This window comes from Erpetoichthys calabaricus, chromosome 13 (genome assembly GCF_900747795.2).
Source record: "Erpetoichthys calabaricus chromosome 13, fErpCal1.3, whole genome shotgun sequence".
Classification (NCBI taxonomy): domain Eukaryota; kingdom Metazoa; phylum Chordata; class Cladistia; order Polypteriformes; family Polypteridae; genus Erpetoichthys; species Erpetoichthys calabaricus.
Window position 1 is genome coordinate 513,619 of NC_041406.2, and position 15,033 is coordinate 528,651.

The 15,033-nt window shown below is 46.3% G+C and overlaps 1 protein-coding gene across 1 annotated transcript in view; it reads right to left on the reverse strand.

Moving 5' to 3' along the window:
* Nucleotides 1-15,033, reverse strand: part of LOC114663903 (acidic amino acid decarboxylase GADL1-like) — a 94,171-nt gene that overhangs the window by 14,142 nt on the left and 64,996 nt on the right. Inside the window, exons 10-13 of the mRNA XM_028817847.2 lie at nucleotides 13,124-13,188; nucleotides 11,093-11,174; nucleotides 3,444-3,643; nucleotides 1,432-1,483 (exon numbers count right to left, since the gene is read on the reverse strand). Coding sequence (XP_028673680.1) covers nucleotides 1,432-1,483; nucleotides 3,444-3,643; nucleotides 11,093-11,174; nucleotides 13,124-13,188 — 399 coding nt within the window. The remainder of the gene's footprint in view (nucleotides 1-1,431; nucleotides 1,484-3,443; nucleotides 3,644-11,092; nucleotides 11,175-13,123; nucleotides 13,189-15,033) is intronic.

Sequence of the window (15,033 nt, forward strand, 5' to 3'; positions counted from 1 at the left end):
CCAGTTCAGGGACCGGGGCCCTTGTTAAAGTCGAGGGTCCGATGAATTCAATCCAATATCAACAGATTCTTCATGATAATGTTCAAGCATCAGTCCCAAAGTTACACAGGGGTTGGATATTCCAACAAGACAGTAAGACAATGACCCAAAACAGAGTTGGAAATCTACAAAGGCATTCATGCAGAGGGAGAAGTAGAATGTTCTGGAATGGCCGTCACAGTCCACTGACTTGAATGTCATTGAAAATCTGTGGGATGATTTGTAGCAGGCTGTCCATCACATTAAACTGAACTGGAGAGATTTGGTATGAAGAATGGTGAACAAGACCTCCATCCAGAATCGTACACTCATCACAGGCTACAGGAGGACAGCGTCTAGAGGCTGTTAGATTTAATAATTAATAACTATATATAAGTATTGATGTCATATCTCTGTTGGGGGGCCCACATTTATGCACCTGTCTCATTTTATGATGATGCATATTTCATATTTTCTGTTAATCCAATAAACTTAATGTCACTGCTGAAATCCTACTGTGTCCATAAGGCCTGTCAGATATTAAAAGGACGTTCAGCCGACGAGAAACAAAAATCCAAACAATTCAGAGGGGCTCCCAAACGTTCTCGTACGACTTATTGAATGTACAACGTGTTTCTAGGTATTGGCATCACATATTAAAAAACTGGAGGCTGGCAGAAATAATTCATAATCAAAGATACCTGAAGCCTTTTCTGAATCACAAGAACTTGGAACAAAGGGCGTAGGACAACTTGTGATTTTTAACAATCTGCCGATTAACTGTGAAGTCACCGGACCACTGAGACCCTCCTGTCACCTGTGAGGTTTGTGGGCAGGCAGCGCTGATAACCACCGTGGGCCGCGGTGACAGACCTCCCTTAACAAACTCAGTCGCCTGCTTACAAATAAAAGAGAGAAAAGCCTCCAGAGGCAAAATGGGGGCTTTGAAAAGGGCAGGCACTCTGAATTTGCCCAACTCCAGATGATTAAGTGTGCTACTTTTGATTCGTGAGTGGCACTTGTCACACGCGCGCGATTAGGGGACAGCCGAAGGGGTTTAAGGCAGCGTGGTAACGCTTTTCTCTTCTCATCAACAGAATAAAAGGAAGAAAAACCTCCCACAGCTTGAATTCCAGGCCAGAAAACATCGCTCTGTCTCATGAAGAAACCTGTCTAGCCCTGATGATGTCACTTCCTGTTGCCCTCTGATGACATCACCGCCATCCCTACACCAACCCTCCATCTGGTTTAAAGCGTATACAGTCCTCTGTTTGTATGAACTCCGCCGTCAGTTGTTTCATTCGTGAAGCTGACCGTTATTCGGTACACGGAGACGTTACGCCAACCAACCCTTCAGCCCTTCACCTGTTTGCTGCTCACATTTATTTCTGCCCACTGTTTCTCAGGACTTACTTCCAGTAGAAGTCGGAAGCCTTCTTTCTTTTTGATTTCTTCTGCCAGGTACCTGCAATACAGAGACGGCAGTACGTTACTACTCCAAGCACATTTCCACTCCATTTCTACTTCATAACTTGCACTTTTATTTACCAAAGGTAACGTTGCTTTGACAGCCATAAGGCCGCACGTGTGGAATGAGCAGCTAAGTTCACGGGAATCCGAGTGCAGCGGCTCTTCAGTCGAGAGATTTGCAGCCTCTGGAAGTCGACGAATGAAACACAAAGCTACAAAGGGTTCAACTCCTCATCCAAACCACAGGCCTAAACACTAACGTCATGGAACGGCAGAAACGTCACTTCAACAAACCAAAACACTTCCTGATGTCAAGTACAAAGTCCTAACGGGTAACACGGAGGTCATCATCACTTACAATCAACAACTAGCATGAAGTCGCAACAACAAAATAAACTTCACTATGAAGGACAATCCCTCACAAATGTGACTGTGGTGACAAGAAGTCCAGCAGAGTGACCCTCTGAAGTGGCTAACTAAACGATTACAATATGCCGGCTTTGGGGGGACGCAGACCCCCTCCTTCAATTATATTCTTTTGATCACAAAGTGTCCTGCGTCCTCCATGTTGTAATCTCTTTAGTCGGCCACTTCAAGGGGTCACTCTGCTGGACTTCGCACCACACCCGCACCACGCCCTACAAAGTGACAAAGTGACAAAGCCAAGCCAGGTGCCGTTCTAACGTCGATGTCGAATGACTTTCCACTGACGGTATCGTGATGTCCATTCTACTTTACTTATCTCATTTAGTTACCCGGTCATCAGTCATTCTGGTTGTAAACCCCTGCCTGTTTCTTGTCTTCACCCTGGTGGTCTGCCACGTTGTTACCATCTTTGGCCACACTTGTTAATTTACAGTTATGGGAATCTCGTGAAGTTTGAGTGGAACAACCAAACAAGTGTGCTGGACTGAGTGGTCACCTCGTGTGGTACCAGTAAAGTGAGCAAGTAGCTGAGACCCTCTACCAGACAGACAGGAGCCCCCCCTACTCCAGACCATTCTTTTCCTTCAATTGCCACAGTCCTTGGCATCATTTGGGCCGAGCCCAAGTCTGATCACAGTGTTCAGAGGTCATTAAGGTTATATAGCGCCTTGATGTGTGGAGTACAAGTCCCAGGAGGTTCTGCTAAGGCTTTATAACACACTGGTGAGGCCTCATCTGGAGTCCTGAGTGTAGTTTGGGCCCACCAGACATAGCAGCACTAGAGAAGGTCCAGAGAAGAGCGACTTGGCTGATTACGGGGGGCTACAGGGGATGAGTTAGGAGGAAAAATGAAAAGAGCTGAGCCTTCACAGTTTAACAAAAGAAGATGAAGAGGAGACCTGACTCAAGTGTTTAAAATGATGAAGGGACTTAGTCCAGTGGATTGAGACGGTGACTTTAAAATGAGGTCATCAAGAACACGGGGACATCGTTAGAAACTGAAGTGTAAATTTCACACAAACATTATGAAGTTTTTCTTTACATAAAGAAGGACAGACACTTGGAATAAGCGACCAGGCAGTGTGGGGGACAGTAAGACTTTAGAGAACTTGATGTTACTTTAGGGGGGCAAGTGGGTAGGACTGGCGAGCTTTGCTGGGCTGAATGGCCTGTTCGCATCTCGATTGTTCTAATGTTCTAATCGCAGGGCACCTCTTCACCCAGATATCTCCTTCCCTTCATCTCACACACCTGAACCACAGTAATCTGCTTCTCCTTTTGCCTCCACGCCAAGTCTCTTTCTCTCAATTCCGATTCTACCTTCCTGTCACTCTGTGAATCCACTTGTCTGTTCTCATCTCTGCCTTCATCATCATCATCATCATCACTTCACTCCCATACAACAAATGGCTCCTCACAAGCTTTGCTAAACTATTCTGAGTAGAGGCATCCATGTGCCAAGTGTTGATGCCACGCATTATTACCCCAACACACACAGCAGTCAACAATGAAGATTTCTGAACACTCACCTTGCCAGGGCGAGGGCCCGGTTTACTCTCCCCTCGAGCCCACGTGTGCCGATGGCCTTCCACATGAACCAGAACTTGAAGGCATCAGATCTGCGACTGCACTGGATTGACTTGTCTCCTGTGTCACAGCTCACATCGTAGAATTTGTCCTTCTGGAACAGATATGATGCTTGTGCAGAGTGGCACATCTGAAGCAGGCCCTGCAATATGGAGAAACACAACTCCCATCGGTCAACTTACCCTTAAAGTACTAAGCTGCAGGACTTGTGACAGTGGAGATGCGTGCCAGCAGTGCGAGAGCTCCATGTCTACGTGCCGTTTCCACTCGATGCCACGTTCTAAAGAAGTGCATGTGAGGCTGACTGGCAGCTGTGTGATGGTATCTACCCTACAATGGACTGGCACGCCACACAATTAGGGCACCGAGGCAGCTCTTGGCGATTCTTTCAATGGGTCTGAAGTGACTTGGAGCTCTCTTTTTAACATCTGCTCGTCAGGTCTATTTGGGTGATGAGGAGAAGCGGGTGACTTGCTCAGGTCACACAGGCCAGCACCGTGAGGTTTTACATAAAGCTCAGGGCTCTGGGCCCACCCGTCTTTGAAGGCAGCTCTGCCATTTCTGTGCCACGTGTTTGGGCCTGAGCAGATCTTATGCAGCACACAATGAAAAGCAGACTTGTTGCCACCATTTCATTTTATTTTTTTCATTCAGCTTTCCCAGAATTACAAAATGCAGGAAATCTCGTGGGACGGCACGACTGCAGAGACGTCACCCAGACGTTGGATTTGTACAGAAGGGTCCCGCGTTACGGTGCCCTCAAGCTGCAGTCATTCCACAGACACAAACGAGCAATTGAAGCCCCCAATTGTTTCTTTTCAACAGTTCATTTTTATCTAGTGCCTTCTGTTTCTTCGTAAAGTAAACCAACTAGTTCTGGCACAGCAGCTCTCACTAATACAGTATGTATGTCACTTGTCACCATTTCCATTCATTCATTTTGTGCTGTCATTCACGCATGCCACCCAATGTAAGCGTTGGCACACGTGTGCTGCTCGACTGGCAGCTGTTCGTTTAGCTGAATGATACAATCCACGGTTTACAATTCCCAGAATCCCAAGTACACCTGACTGTGGTGCGTCTGCAGGAAGTACAGTCACGAGGACAGGGAAGTGACAATGTGAGTGACCCCTCAGCCGGTGTCTCAGGGTGACATTAGGCCTTTTGTGAGTCTGTTATTAAAAACTGGGTGACGTCAGCTCACCGTACAAACCTGTGGCTCAGGTGGGCTTATGTCACTTTAAGTGATTTCACGTCAAGTAATGTCGCTTCACTTTCCTTTACTAGCGTTTTCTGTAGAATAAGCAATCAGCCATTCTTCTTCTGTTCAATAGCCGACACTTACAGGACAAATCCTGTCTCACATACAAAAATCAGGTTAGGAACGTCCGCAGGCCCACAGGTATTGGGATTATAAGAGCGTCATAAACAAAATGTTGGTGTAATACAGCCGGTGATGAGTAAGGGTCTGACAGGCAGAAAAGGGGGGCACGGAGTAGGACTGGGCTAGTTAGGGTCAAGAGAAGTCATCGTGACAAAGGGGGTCACCAGTAATCCTTTCATCTGGGACACCAGGATAAGACGGGGACACCAGGATAAGACAAGGACACCAGGATCAGATAGGGACACCAGGATAAGACAGGGACACTAGGATCAGATAGGGACAGCAGGATCAGATGGGGACACCAGGATAAGACGGGGACACCAGGATAAGATGGGGACACAAGGGTAAGATGGGGACAGCAGGATAAGATGGGGACACCAGGATCAGATGGACAGAGAGCTGCAATTTGTCAGGATATAAAACACAACCCCTAGGATGCTAGGAGCAGAAGGCCCAGCGCGTGCCAGGGATCCTATTTGTAGAAACAGAGAAAAGTTGCAGGAGGACAGTCAGTCCTGGTGACATGTGACGCTGTCTGAAGGAGGAAGGCCGTGTTTGGTCTTTCCCTCAAAGCCCTTAAGACGTGATGGGAATGCTGCGCCTTATTATTCAGAGTCAGCTGGTTTTGTTCCTGTATGGATTATGGTGGTCTGCCCCAAGCCCCTGGAGCATGAGATGTAAGTCAGCACACTCGACGTCTGTCACCTAAGTGTTTAGTTGTGGGGACTGTTCAACTATCAGGAATTGAAAGGTACGTGAAATCACACGGCCTAGGAAAGGTCATCTCTCAGTACTGCCAGTGAAAGAAGGAGGACAACAGTGACGGAACCGATGAGAGGGGCAAAGGATGAATTTGGAGGGTCCGCAGAGTTCAGCAGCCGAGGCCGCAGTGAAGCTGATCCAGTCAGCAACATGCTGGGTGGAAAATAAGCCAAAGCTGCAAGATAAGCTCATGTACTGATCTGCTAAAAAACCAAAGCCTGGCCAAATGTCCACCCATCGGGACAGCAAGGACTCATGCCAGTGACCCCAAAGTCAAGGCCACAGTACGGTAGGAGCAGATCAAAGGCACAAAGAGCAGCCAATCAGAGCTCAGAGCGGAGGGCATGCTGTGGTGGTCCTTGGACGTCTTTGGGGCTGAAGGTAAATTCGGTTCAGAGTGAACATTTGAGGGCTTTTGAGTCGTATTAATGGATTACTTTATGAATATTATTATTATTTTTTGTTTATTTCCCAACACTGTTTTGTTTTTGAGGTTGCTGCTCTTTTTGTGGCCCCGTCGTCATCATCAGGGACACACCGGGTGGCACTGGAGGTGTTCTGTCCTCAAAGTTTGTGTGTGTGTTGTGACATCACACCGTCACCAATCAGCTTTATTGGGAAGTCTTCCTGGGAAGGATACATTTTAACCCTTTAATAAAATGTCATCAGGAATCTGTTGGGCTAAGAGTTTCAGTGTCATTTTGAATGTCATTAATTGTTTTATGTTATCTCTCTCTTATAAAAGGAAATCCTGGGATGAGACTTTCTGGGAGATCATTTCAGGTCCCGCGAGACGAGACTTTGGCCAAGAGATCTGGATAAGTCCTCTCAAACACTGACAGCCAGGCCCAGCGTCCAATCACTCGTCATTCGTGTGACTGCTATGGTCAGACACCAAGCTCCAAGCAGGGTCGGAAATAAAAGACAAAGAGGAGAAGACAAAGCAGAACGTCCTAAAGAATTTGACAACGTTGGTGTGTTAGAGAGCAGGTTAGAGATTACGAGAAAGAACTAACACTTGAAAGTCTCAAAAACTGATAGTGAAGATCGTATTAGTGCAAACAAATGGAAAATATTACTCAGTGAAATAACAGAACAGTGAAATGAGATCAAATATACGGACAGAGGTGATGTGACAGAAGGATGGAGATATCGTTCAGCTTTAGAGTTTAAGTCAGACACTTGCAGATCGTCTAATTCATGTTGATCCGCCAGAATTCAAAGATTTGTTGTTTGGTGAAAGTGAAATCCACAAACGTGAGCAGCAGAGACTCGAAGTGGCTGGCGGGTAGCGCAGGGCAGAGGGGTTGGCGAGCAAAGGGTGAAGCCCCCGAGTTCTATAAATGGCTGCAATGCCATTTTGTCTTAACTTCTCTGCCAGGCCTTTAGCCAGCAGCCCACCTGATGGACGTCTGATCCCCCCTCCACTTGTATGAATAGTGAAGCCTTTAATGGCCGACTTCTGTGTGGGCCCAGGTTTGTGTTACGATTTCTCACGTTCACCTTGTGGTTGTGCCCCTGCTTTGTAGTCATCTTCAAGTTCGGCTCTGTCCACAGGTCTATTATTGTTCTGTCTGCTGCTTCTCATTCTTGATGATTGCAAAGAAACAAAAGTGGACTTGTGAGTAACTTTGATGATGACGCCAGTCGCCTTTTTGTGTTACTCTGAACTCCACTTAGCACTTGTGCTTTGGTTATTCATAAGACTTTCATTTCACCTGCTGGCACATTTTTATTCTTAGCTGTCACTCCTGGACATTGGCACAGCAGGCCTCACCTCAAAGACGCTCTAGAAAACGGTAAAGTGTGGTGACAGAACGCTTTCCCTTTAAAACAATGTCACATAAATAACAAATGAAGAGTTCCAGTGCACTGAAATGTCGCAGTGAGCAAAATGTGTCCAACAAACAGTAATTGTGCAGGGCGCTGTAGCTGGGCGACTGTGCCTGAAAGTGCCCCACAATGGCCTGCCATTCAAAGCCGACAGTCGCGTCACACTCACGAGATGAGCACAGAGAGCCGTGTTGGGCTAATTGTGTTTCTGCACACCAAAGCTCATTTTAATCAAACAACGTTACTCTTCTGTTGGCACACAACGCCTCATTGTTGGGGCGCCAGCTGCACTTTTACTATTGTCTGCTATTAGAAGAGCCTCGCCCTCGTGCTGCTCTTGGTTTTTTGCTTCCTTGCCCACTTTAAAATGATGGGAAATGAAAATTTCTTACAAATTATAAAATAAACTCCATTATAAGAAACCTTGGGTGGGTTACTAACTTATTACGACAGACATCATCCTGCACTTGTGAAGCTCTGCTTTTAGCATTTCTGTCTTTGACCTGACCAACCAGGCCGAGCTCGGCTCACTTCTGATGAGCTCCTCCTCGCCCGCAGTCTGCTCCACGGCCATCACTCGGTCCTGAGCCCACAGCGCCGCACGAGGGACATCTCAAGTCACTTAACGCGGTAGAGCCAAAGACCGTCACACTGATACCAGGCCAAGACCACGGGACAGCCTCCGCTCCTCTCGCCACAACACTTCACCTCGATTCAAGACTGCATTTCTCACTTTGTTTCAGTGTAGGATTGCATGTCTTCACCAAAGGCTTATTTTAGCAGGACAGACTTTATGAACTTCTTCAATGAGAACATTAAAAATATAAGATCTCAGCGTCACAGTACACACCACACACTCGCTTAGCAGACCCTGTCTCACATCGCATTCAGCACTTTAGTCATTTTAATCCTGTAACTGAGCAGTAAGTCTTAACTTTAATTTCTAAAATGAAGACCACTACTTGTTCCCTGATCCAGTGCCAACAAAACCAGTAAAAAGTGCAATGGATGTTCTTGCAGCGCTTATTCTAAACATTATCAGTAGTTCATTATTACATGGCACAGTACCTGATGCCCTAAAAGTGTCAGTCATTAAACCATTACTTAAAAAGTCAGACCTTGACCCACACATACTAAATAATTATCGGCCTATTTCAAATCTACCGTTTCTCTCTAAAATACTAGAAAACGTAGTCGCCAGTCAGCTTCAGTCCCACCTTACACATCACAATTAATTTGAGAAATTCCAGTCTGGTGTCCGCACTGGTCAGAGTACAGAAACGGCACTAACGTGACATTATAAAGTATCTATCTATCTATCTATCTATCTATCTATCTATCTATCTATCTATCTATCTATCTATCTATTCTGATATCCTCTGATGAAGGAAACTCCACTGTCATGATGTTGTTGGACTTAAGTGTCGCGTTTGACTTCATCGACCATTCGATTTTACTACACAGACTAGAAAATGACATTGGGCTTATAGGCAGTGACTGTGCTCGCTTGGTTTAGTTCTTATTATCAAATACATACAGAAATGTGCTGACAGGACTCCATCGTTATACACAGAAGTGAGATATGGTGTCCCACAGGGCTCAGTACTCAGACTGTCACTGTTGTCACTTTACAGGCGTCCACTGGGGTCTATCATTAGGACACATCACGTTCATTTTCACTCGTATGCAGATGACACCCAGTTCTACTTTTCTTTTAAATCAAATGAAGTTTCTCCGATGTTGTCTTTAATTAGTTGTGTTAGTGAATTAAAGGAGTGGATGGATGAGAACGACTTGTCTTTAAACAGAGATGTTAATTGTTGGAGGGAATGACGCTGATCACAACAATATCTTGTCATCATTTAACTCAGTTGGAGTCCCCATTAATTTTACTGAATCAGCCCACAATCTCGGAGTTCTCTTTGACTCTAGCAGGTCATTTAAAGCTCACATCACAAAGTTGTCCAAATCAGGTTTCTTCCATCTTAAAAATGTTAGAAATTAAAAATAAACAGGATTCTGAGAAATTAATTCCTGCATTTATCTCTAGTAGGATTGACTACTGCAGTGCGGTGTTCACTGGATGTTCAAACTGTTCTCTATACAGTTAATCCAAACTGCTGCTGCAAGAATAATTACAAGAACAAGAAAATACGAACACATAACTCCAGTTCTTAAATCCTTACAGTGGCTCCCAGTTAAGTTTAGGGCAGATTTCAAAATCCTCCTTTTAACATCTAAAGCATTAAATGGTCGAGGTCCGGCTTACTTGTCTGAACTTATCATGACTTACAAACCTGAGCGCACACTAAGATCTCAAGATGCTGGTCTGCTTATGATTCCAAGGATTAATAAAACAACAGTGGGAGGTCGAGCTTTTAGTCACAGGACCCCCTAAACTGTGGACTGGTCTGTCTGCTACTATAAGAGATGCCCCTTCGGTCTCAGCTTTCAAATCTCACTACTTCAGTTTAGCACACCCTGACTAGAGCTGCTGATTAACTGTGCAGACTGCATCTCTGTTGTCAGTCATTAGCACTCAAACATCAGTAACATGAGGGTTCTCATTTGTTACTAACCCTCACCTGTTCTGTTTCTCTTCTCGGTACTCAAATGTGCCACTTGGTGCCACGGCCCACCTGCCTGCCTAAGGTAAAGTCATCCCTGATGGAGGATCGCAGGAATTGTGGGGTAGAGGGGTCCTTTCATCGGATTGGCTGACCCAGCACTGACTCAGCTGTGGAATGGCCAATAGGGGGAGGCAGCTTGATGGCTGAGGTCTCCAGGACTCTGAACAAATCCAAATCCTATTATCGGATATCATCTACTGTTAAATTCTGCTCCGTACTTGTACATTTGTTATTTTTATACAGTATTGAGGATTTGTTCTGTTCTGTGTATTTTATTATATTGCCCCCCTTCTTTCTGACACCCACTGCACGCCCACCCTACCTGGTAAGGGGTCTCTCTCTGAACTGACTTTCCGGAGGTTTCTTCCATTTTATTACCCGACTAGGGTTTTTTTTGTGAGTTTTTCCTCGTCTTCTTAGAGAGTCGAGGCTGGGGGGCCGTCAAGAGGCAGGCAGGGTCTCTTAAAGCCCACTGTGGCACTTCTTGTGTGATTTTGGGTTCTACACAAATAAATTGTATTGTGTTGTATTGTGTTGTGTTGCACTCCTCTTCACCAGGGATGCCAATGCCTGTTTGGGGGCCTGTACTTTTGTCTTTGTGAATTTCCATATACTGTATGCCAGTCGATGGCTTGATGTTCAGGGTTTTGTTTTTTGAGATTTTGTAGCACATAGTGAAGCTGTAACCATACTACCCTCTGATAGAAATAAGAAAATAAAACTATACAAAATCTAAAGACAAACTACCCACAGCACACTCCAGTGCAAAATACATTTTTGGAAATGTGTTTCTCCAAGGAGGTGGACATCTTGGTGGTCTTCAATGATCAATTAAAAGCTCGAGTGTATTTGTTCTAAATGATTCCTGCTGCATTTACAATGTCTGCTGTACATGAAGCGGTAAAAGCAAATTGTACATTTCAGAGGGGACAGGCCCCAAACCCACATGGCCAACCCTACATGCCCTCCCGGCTCTACTTACCGTTCTGTCCTTCATTAAGAAAGCACAACACTGGAGACCCGCCATTAACATCTTGTGTGGGTTCCAAGCCACTGAATCAGCTCTGTGAAAACAAAAAGGCCGAGTCGGTTACACAAAACACCTCTGCTGCTTAACTTAAACATCAAATGTGACCCTTTTGTGAACGAGCCGACCCACCGATTCAATCCCAGGGTGCACTTTGCCAGGCAGTTCTTTTCTTACAGGACCTGCACAGCCCTGGCACAGGTAAGCCGTTCTTCAAATCCTATTTACTATTAACCACAAGCACCACTCAAGTCTGACAAGTCAATCTGAAGGCGTAGCTAAAATCTTTTTCTTTCAGAGGTTCACAACGGCGGGCAGAGCTCCCTGTCATCGCACACTGGAATGGTGTCTTGGAGCGGTGGGCTGATAACGAACTACACCAGCAAGTCAGGAATGAGCACCACGCCAGTCTATCAAGGGCAACCGTTACTCACACTCAGCCAAGGTATTAAAACACAAAGACGCAATGGCAAATCCACCCTGAGCCGGACTCAGCCCGCCCCTGGCACCGGGCACAGCACCAGTATACAGCACAGGGCACCTCCCACCGCTCACTCCCTCTCAGTCCCCATCACTGCCTCTTAATCAGAACTTTCATTAACTTCTTGCCTTTTAGTTTTTGCACTTTCTTCTATCATATGTTTATTTGACAAAGACTTGTGGACATTTTGATTTTGACTTCTTGCCACTCATCAGGTCATTGGTGTTTCTTACACCAGCCAAAGAGCTGAGTGTGAAAGGTCAATGACAGTGGATTTATCTAATCGTACCCAGGAGACACTGACTGATGTAATGATCATGACAGGTTTGCTACCCTTGTTAATCTCCTTCGTGCCACTAGAGGGCACTGTGGGACAGACTGGCAGGACTCATGTGACACAGAAAGCCTGCAGGGGAAGGGCACCTCTGGGAGACCAGCAGGCCCTTGAAGACCCCTGAATGCTCACCAGGCAACCTGGCAGTGTATCCTAAAGTTTATACCCAGGAGAGCTCCTAGACTTGGGCTTAAACAGACCCCCTCGGCATACAGGAGGGCTTGGAGTTAGCAGGCAGCCACTGCCAATCGTTCAACTGGCAAAGAGGGCAGAGGTGAAGAGAGACGGCTGAAACCAAGCAAGGCGCAGTTAGGAAGGCCAGGGGGTTTAGGGTTCGTTATTTTCAAAGCTCATTTTATTCTTTGGTCTTTTTTTCTTATGTTGCTTTGGTCTTCCCCATGATGCCATGTTAGGATGTAGCGAGTTGGACAATGGTTGACTGACTGGCCAACTGGCTGACTGACTGACTGACTGGGCAACTGGCCGACTGACTGGGTGACTGGCTGACTGGGCAACTGGCCGACTGACTGAGCGACTGGCTGACTGACTGGCCGACTGGCTGACTGGCTTTGGTCCTTCATAGACCGCATGATTTATGAGAAAAATGCAAACATTCAGTGCTGCTGTGCCAGGCCAATGTATGTGCTGCCAGGATCATTCCGTGAAACGTCTCAGGTGCACAAACTGAAACTCGCAGAGCTCACGAGTGGAGCCTCTTTAAACAAAAAAATAACTAAAGAGGGGGAAGAAGAGAAAATGAAAATGAAAATAAGAATCCAAGCTGGCCTGGTTTGAGAGGTGCCTGCCTGGTGAGGTGGCTCACCCATTTCCTCAGCATCTGACATATAAAGAGATCCTCCTTTTCGAGTCTCCCTGGCATGTCGGGCACTGCCAGTGGCACTGTACCCGCCTGCTCTCTGCTAACTGGACAGCACATAAAGAGGAGATGTTCTCCATCAAGCCTGTGATTGAACTCCAGCATCTGCAAGTCCAGAGTCTCCCCTTCTCATGCCTTGACGTCTCTGGTGGGACCCTAACCCAAAGCAACCTCCAGCCACAGGGTCCAAAGTCCACATACACCCCCTTACCACCCCACCCTCATAGGGCGACGTCATGTCAAATACGTAACCCCAAAAGAAAGGCACAAAGGCCAAGAAGTACATTTATTTACCTATGGATGCCACTGAGGAGATGTCGGTGTTTTCTAGACATCAATGCACTGCCACCCCACGAGGCCTATGAATAAAAGACAAATCACACAGACATTACAGACAGAAGGAATGACTGAAATCCAAGACATCTGCAGTGTCACGACGGTACTAAGGAAGAGAAACCTACTTTGTGTAGGACACACTTATTGACATTTAGGAGTGAGCAGAAGAAGGCGGAAATCAGACACACGGCCATTGGCCACAACATAAATCACAAAATGAAATCATGAATTGGTTTAAAGCCAGACAAGCCAAAGCCGCACTCATATCTTCTTAGCACCAACATGAGATGCTGGTGTTGGTCATCAAGAACATCTGCCCGCCCGTAGGTGAGTGACTGTCCTTTGTAACTCCCACTTCCCCTCAACGCCCTACCTACTGGCTGACCAACTGACCTAAGGGCAGACGTTGGAGACATGAGCTTCAGGATCAAACTGCAGTGCCAGGCCACAACTCGCCAGAGTGAAAGCTTCTTATGCATCAAACGTCCATTCCAACCTTTGTCTACTTTTTAAAGAAAAGCAGCATTTAAATATCAAGAGCAGACACCAGAAAAGACCGCTGGTGTTTATTATGGCGCCAACTCAAGGACCCGCTGGACACCAGCGCCAAAGGAAACGGTCAAGATGAAGATTCAGTGTTAACAGAATGGTCTCCAGACACGACAGAGGTGATCTTCCTTCTTCTTTCAGCTGCTCCTGTTAGGGTTGCCACAGCAGATCACCTTCTCGAGGCCAAAAAGGCAGCAGCTACGGCAATGGCTCGTGAGCGAGTGAAGGAGACGATGGCTTTAAGATGCTCCTGGCCAACCGCTTGATGAGTCAGAAAGTGTAAGCAGGACATCAGACGGGTCGTTCTCAGAAAGGAGGTGAAAGCATTGAGAAGAACTTGGTGCTGGTAGTCATGTGGAAGAAGCACTTTGACAAACTCCTAAAGCCAGGATACACATCCTCAGAGGAAGCTGGTTGCACTTGGGTCCATCTCTGTGGCGTGAAGATTACAGGCTCTGTAGCAGCAATGCTACCACGATGGTTGGCATTCAACTGGACAAAAGACAAGGATTTTGCCTCTTCAGTGTTATATGGAAGGTGAGGACAGCACGTCGAGACCAGCAGGTTGGAGTGATGGTTCCTATTTTTCAAATGAAGGACAGAACCTCAGGTCTCTTTACCCAAGCAGTTATATGGGAATAATAATAATAATTTTAACAATATTTTCATCTTGATTTTCATTCTACTTTTTGTTTAATGAATTCAGGCGGCACAGTGGGTAGCGCTGCTGCCTCGCAGTTAGGAGACCCGTCTGGGTTCACTTCCCAGGTCCTCCCTGCCTGCAGTTTGCATGTTCTCCCCGTGTCTGTGTGGGTTTCCTCCCAAAGTCATGCAGGTGAGGTGGACTGGCGACTCTAAATTGTCCCCGGTGTGTGCCCTCTGGTGGGCTGGCGCCCTGCCTGGGGTTTGTTTCCTGTCTTGCGCCCTCTGCTGGCTGGGATTGGCTCCAGCAAACCCCCGTGACCCCGTAGTTAGCAGGTTGGATGACAGATGGATGGACAGATGGAGTTCACCCTTTTCTAATCCGTGGGTCTGACGCTAACGTGGTTGCAGCCTCCTTTGATTATTCCGTCTTGTCTGCCTGGCTGGCTGTCATTATTAAGATACAATGAAGGGAGCAAACTGCACGGAGACAGAATAAAATCAAAAAAGATTAAGGTTAAGCATTGAAATCTCTGGCAAAAATGGAAATATTCCAAAATGTCTTATACATGTAAAAACCAGGCTGCTGCTGCTGTGCTCTCGTAACGCAGAATAAGAGAAGAGAAAATCAATCCCAGCTAATGAACTGAGCCGAGCGTGAGGAGGTGGTGTGACAG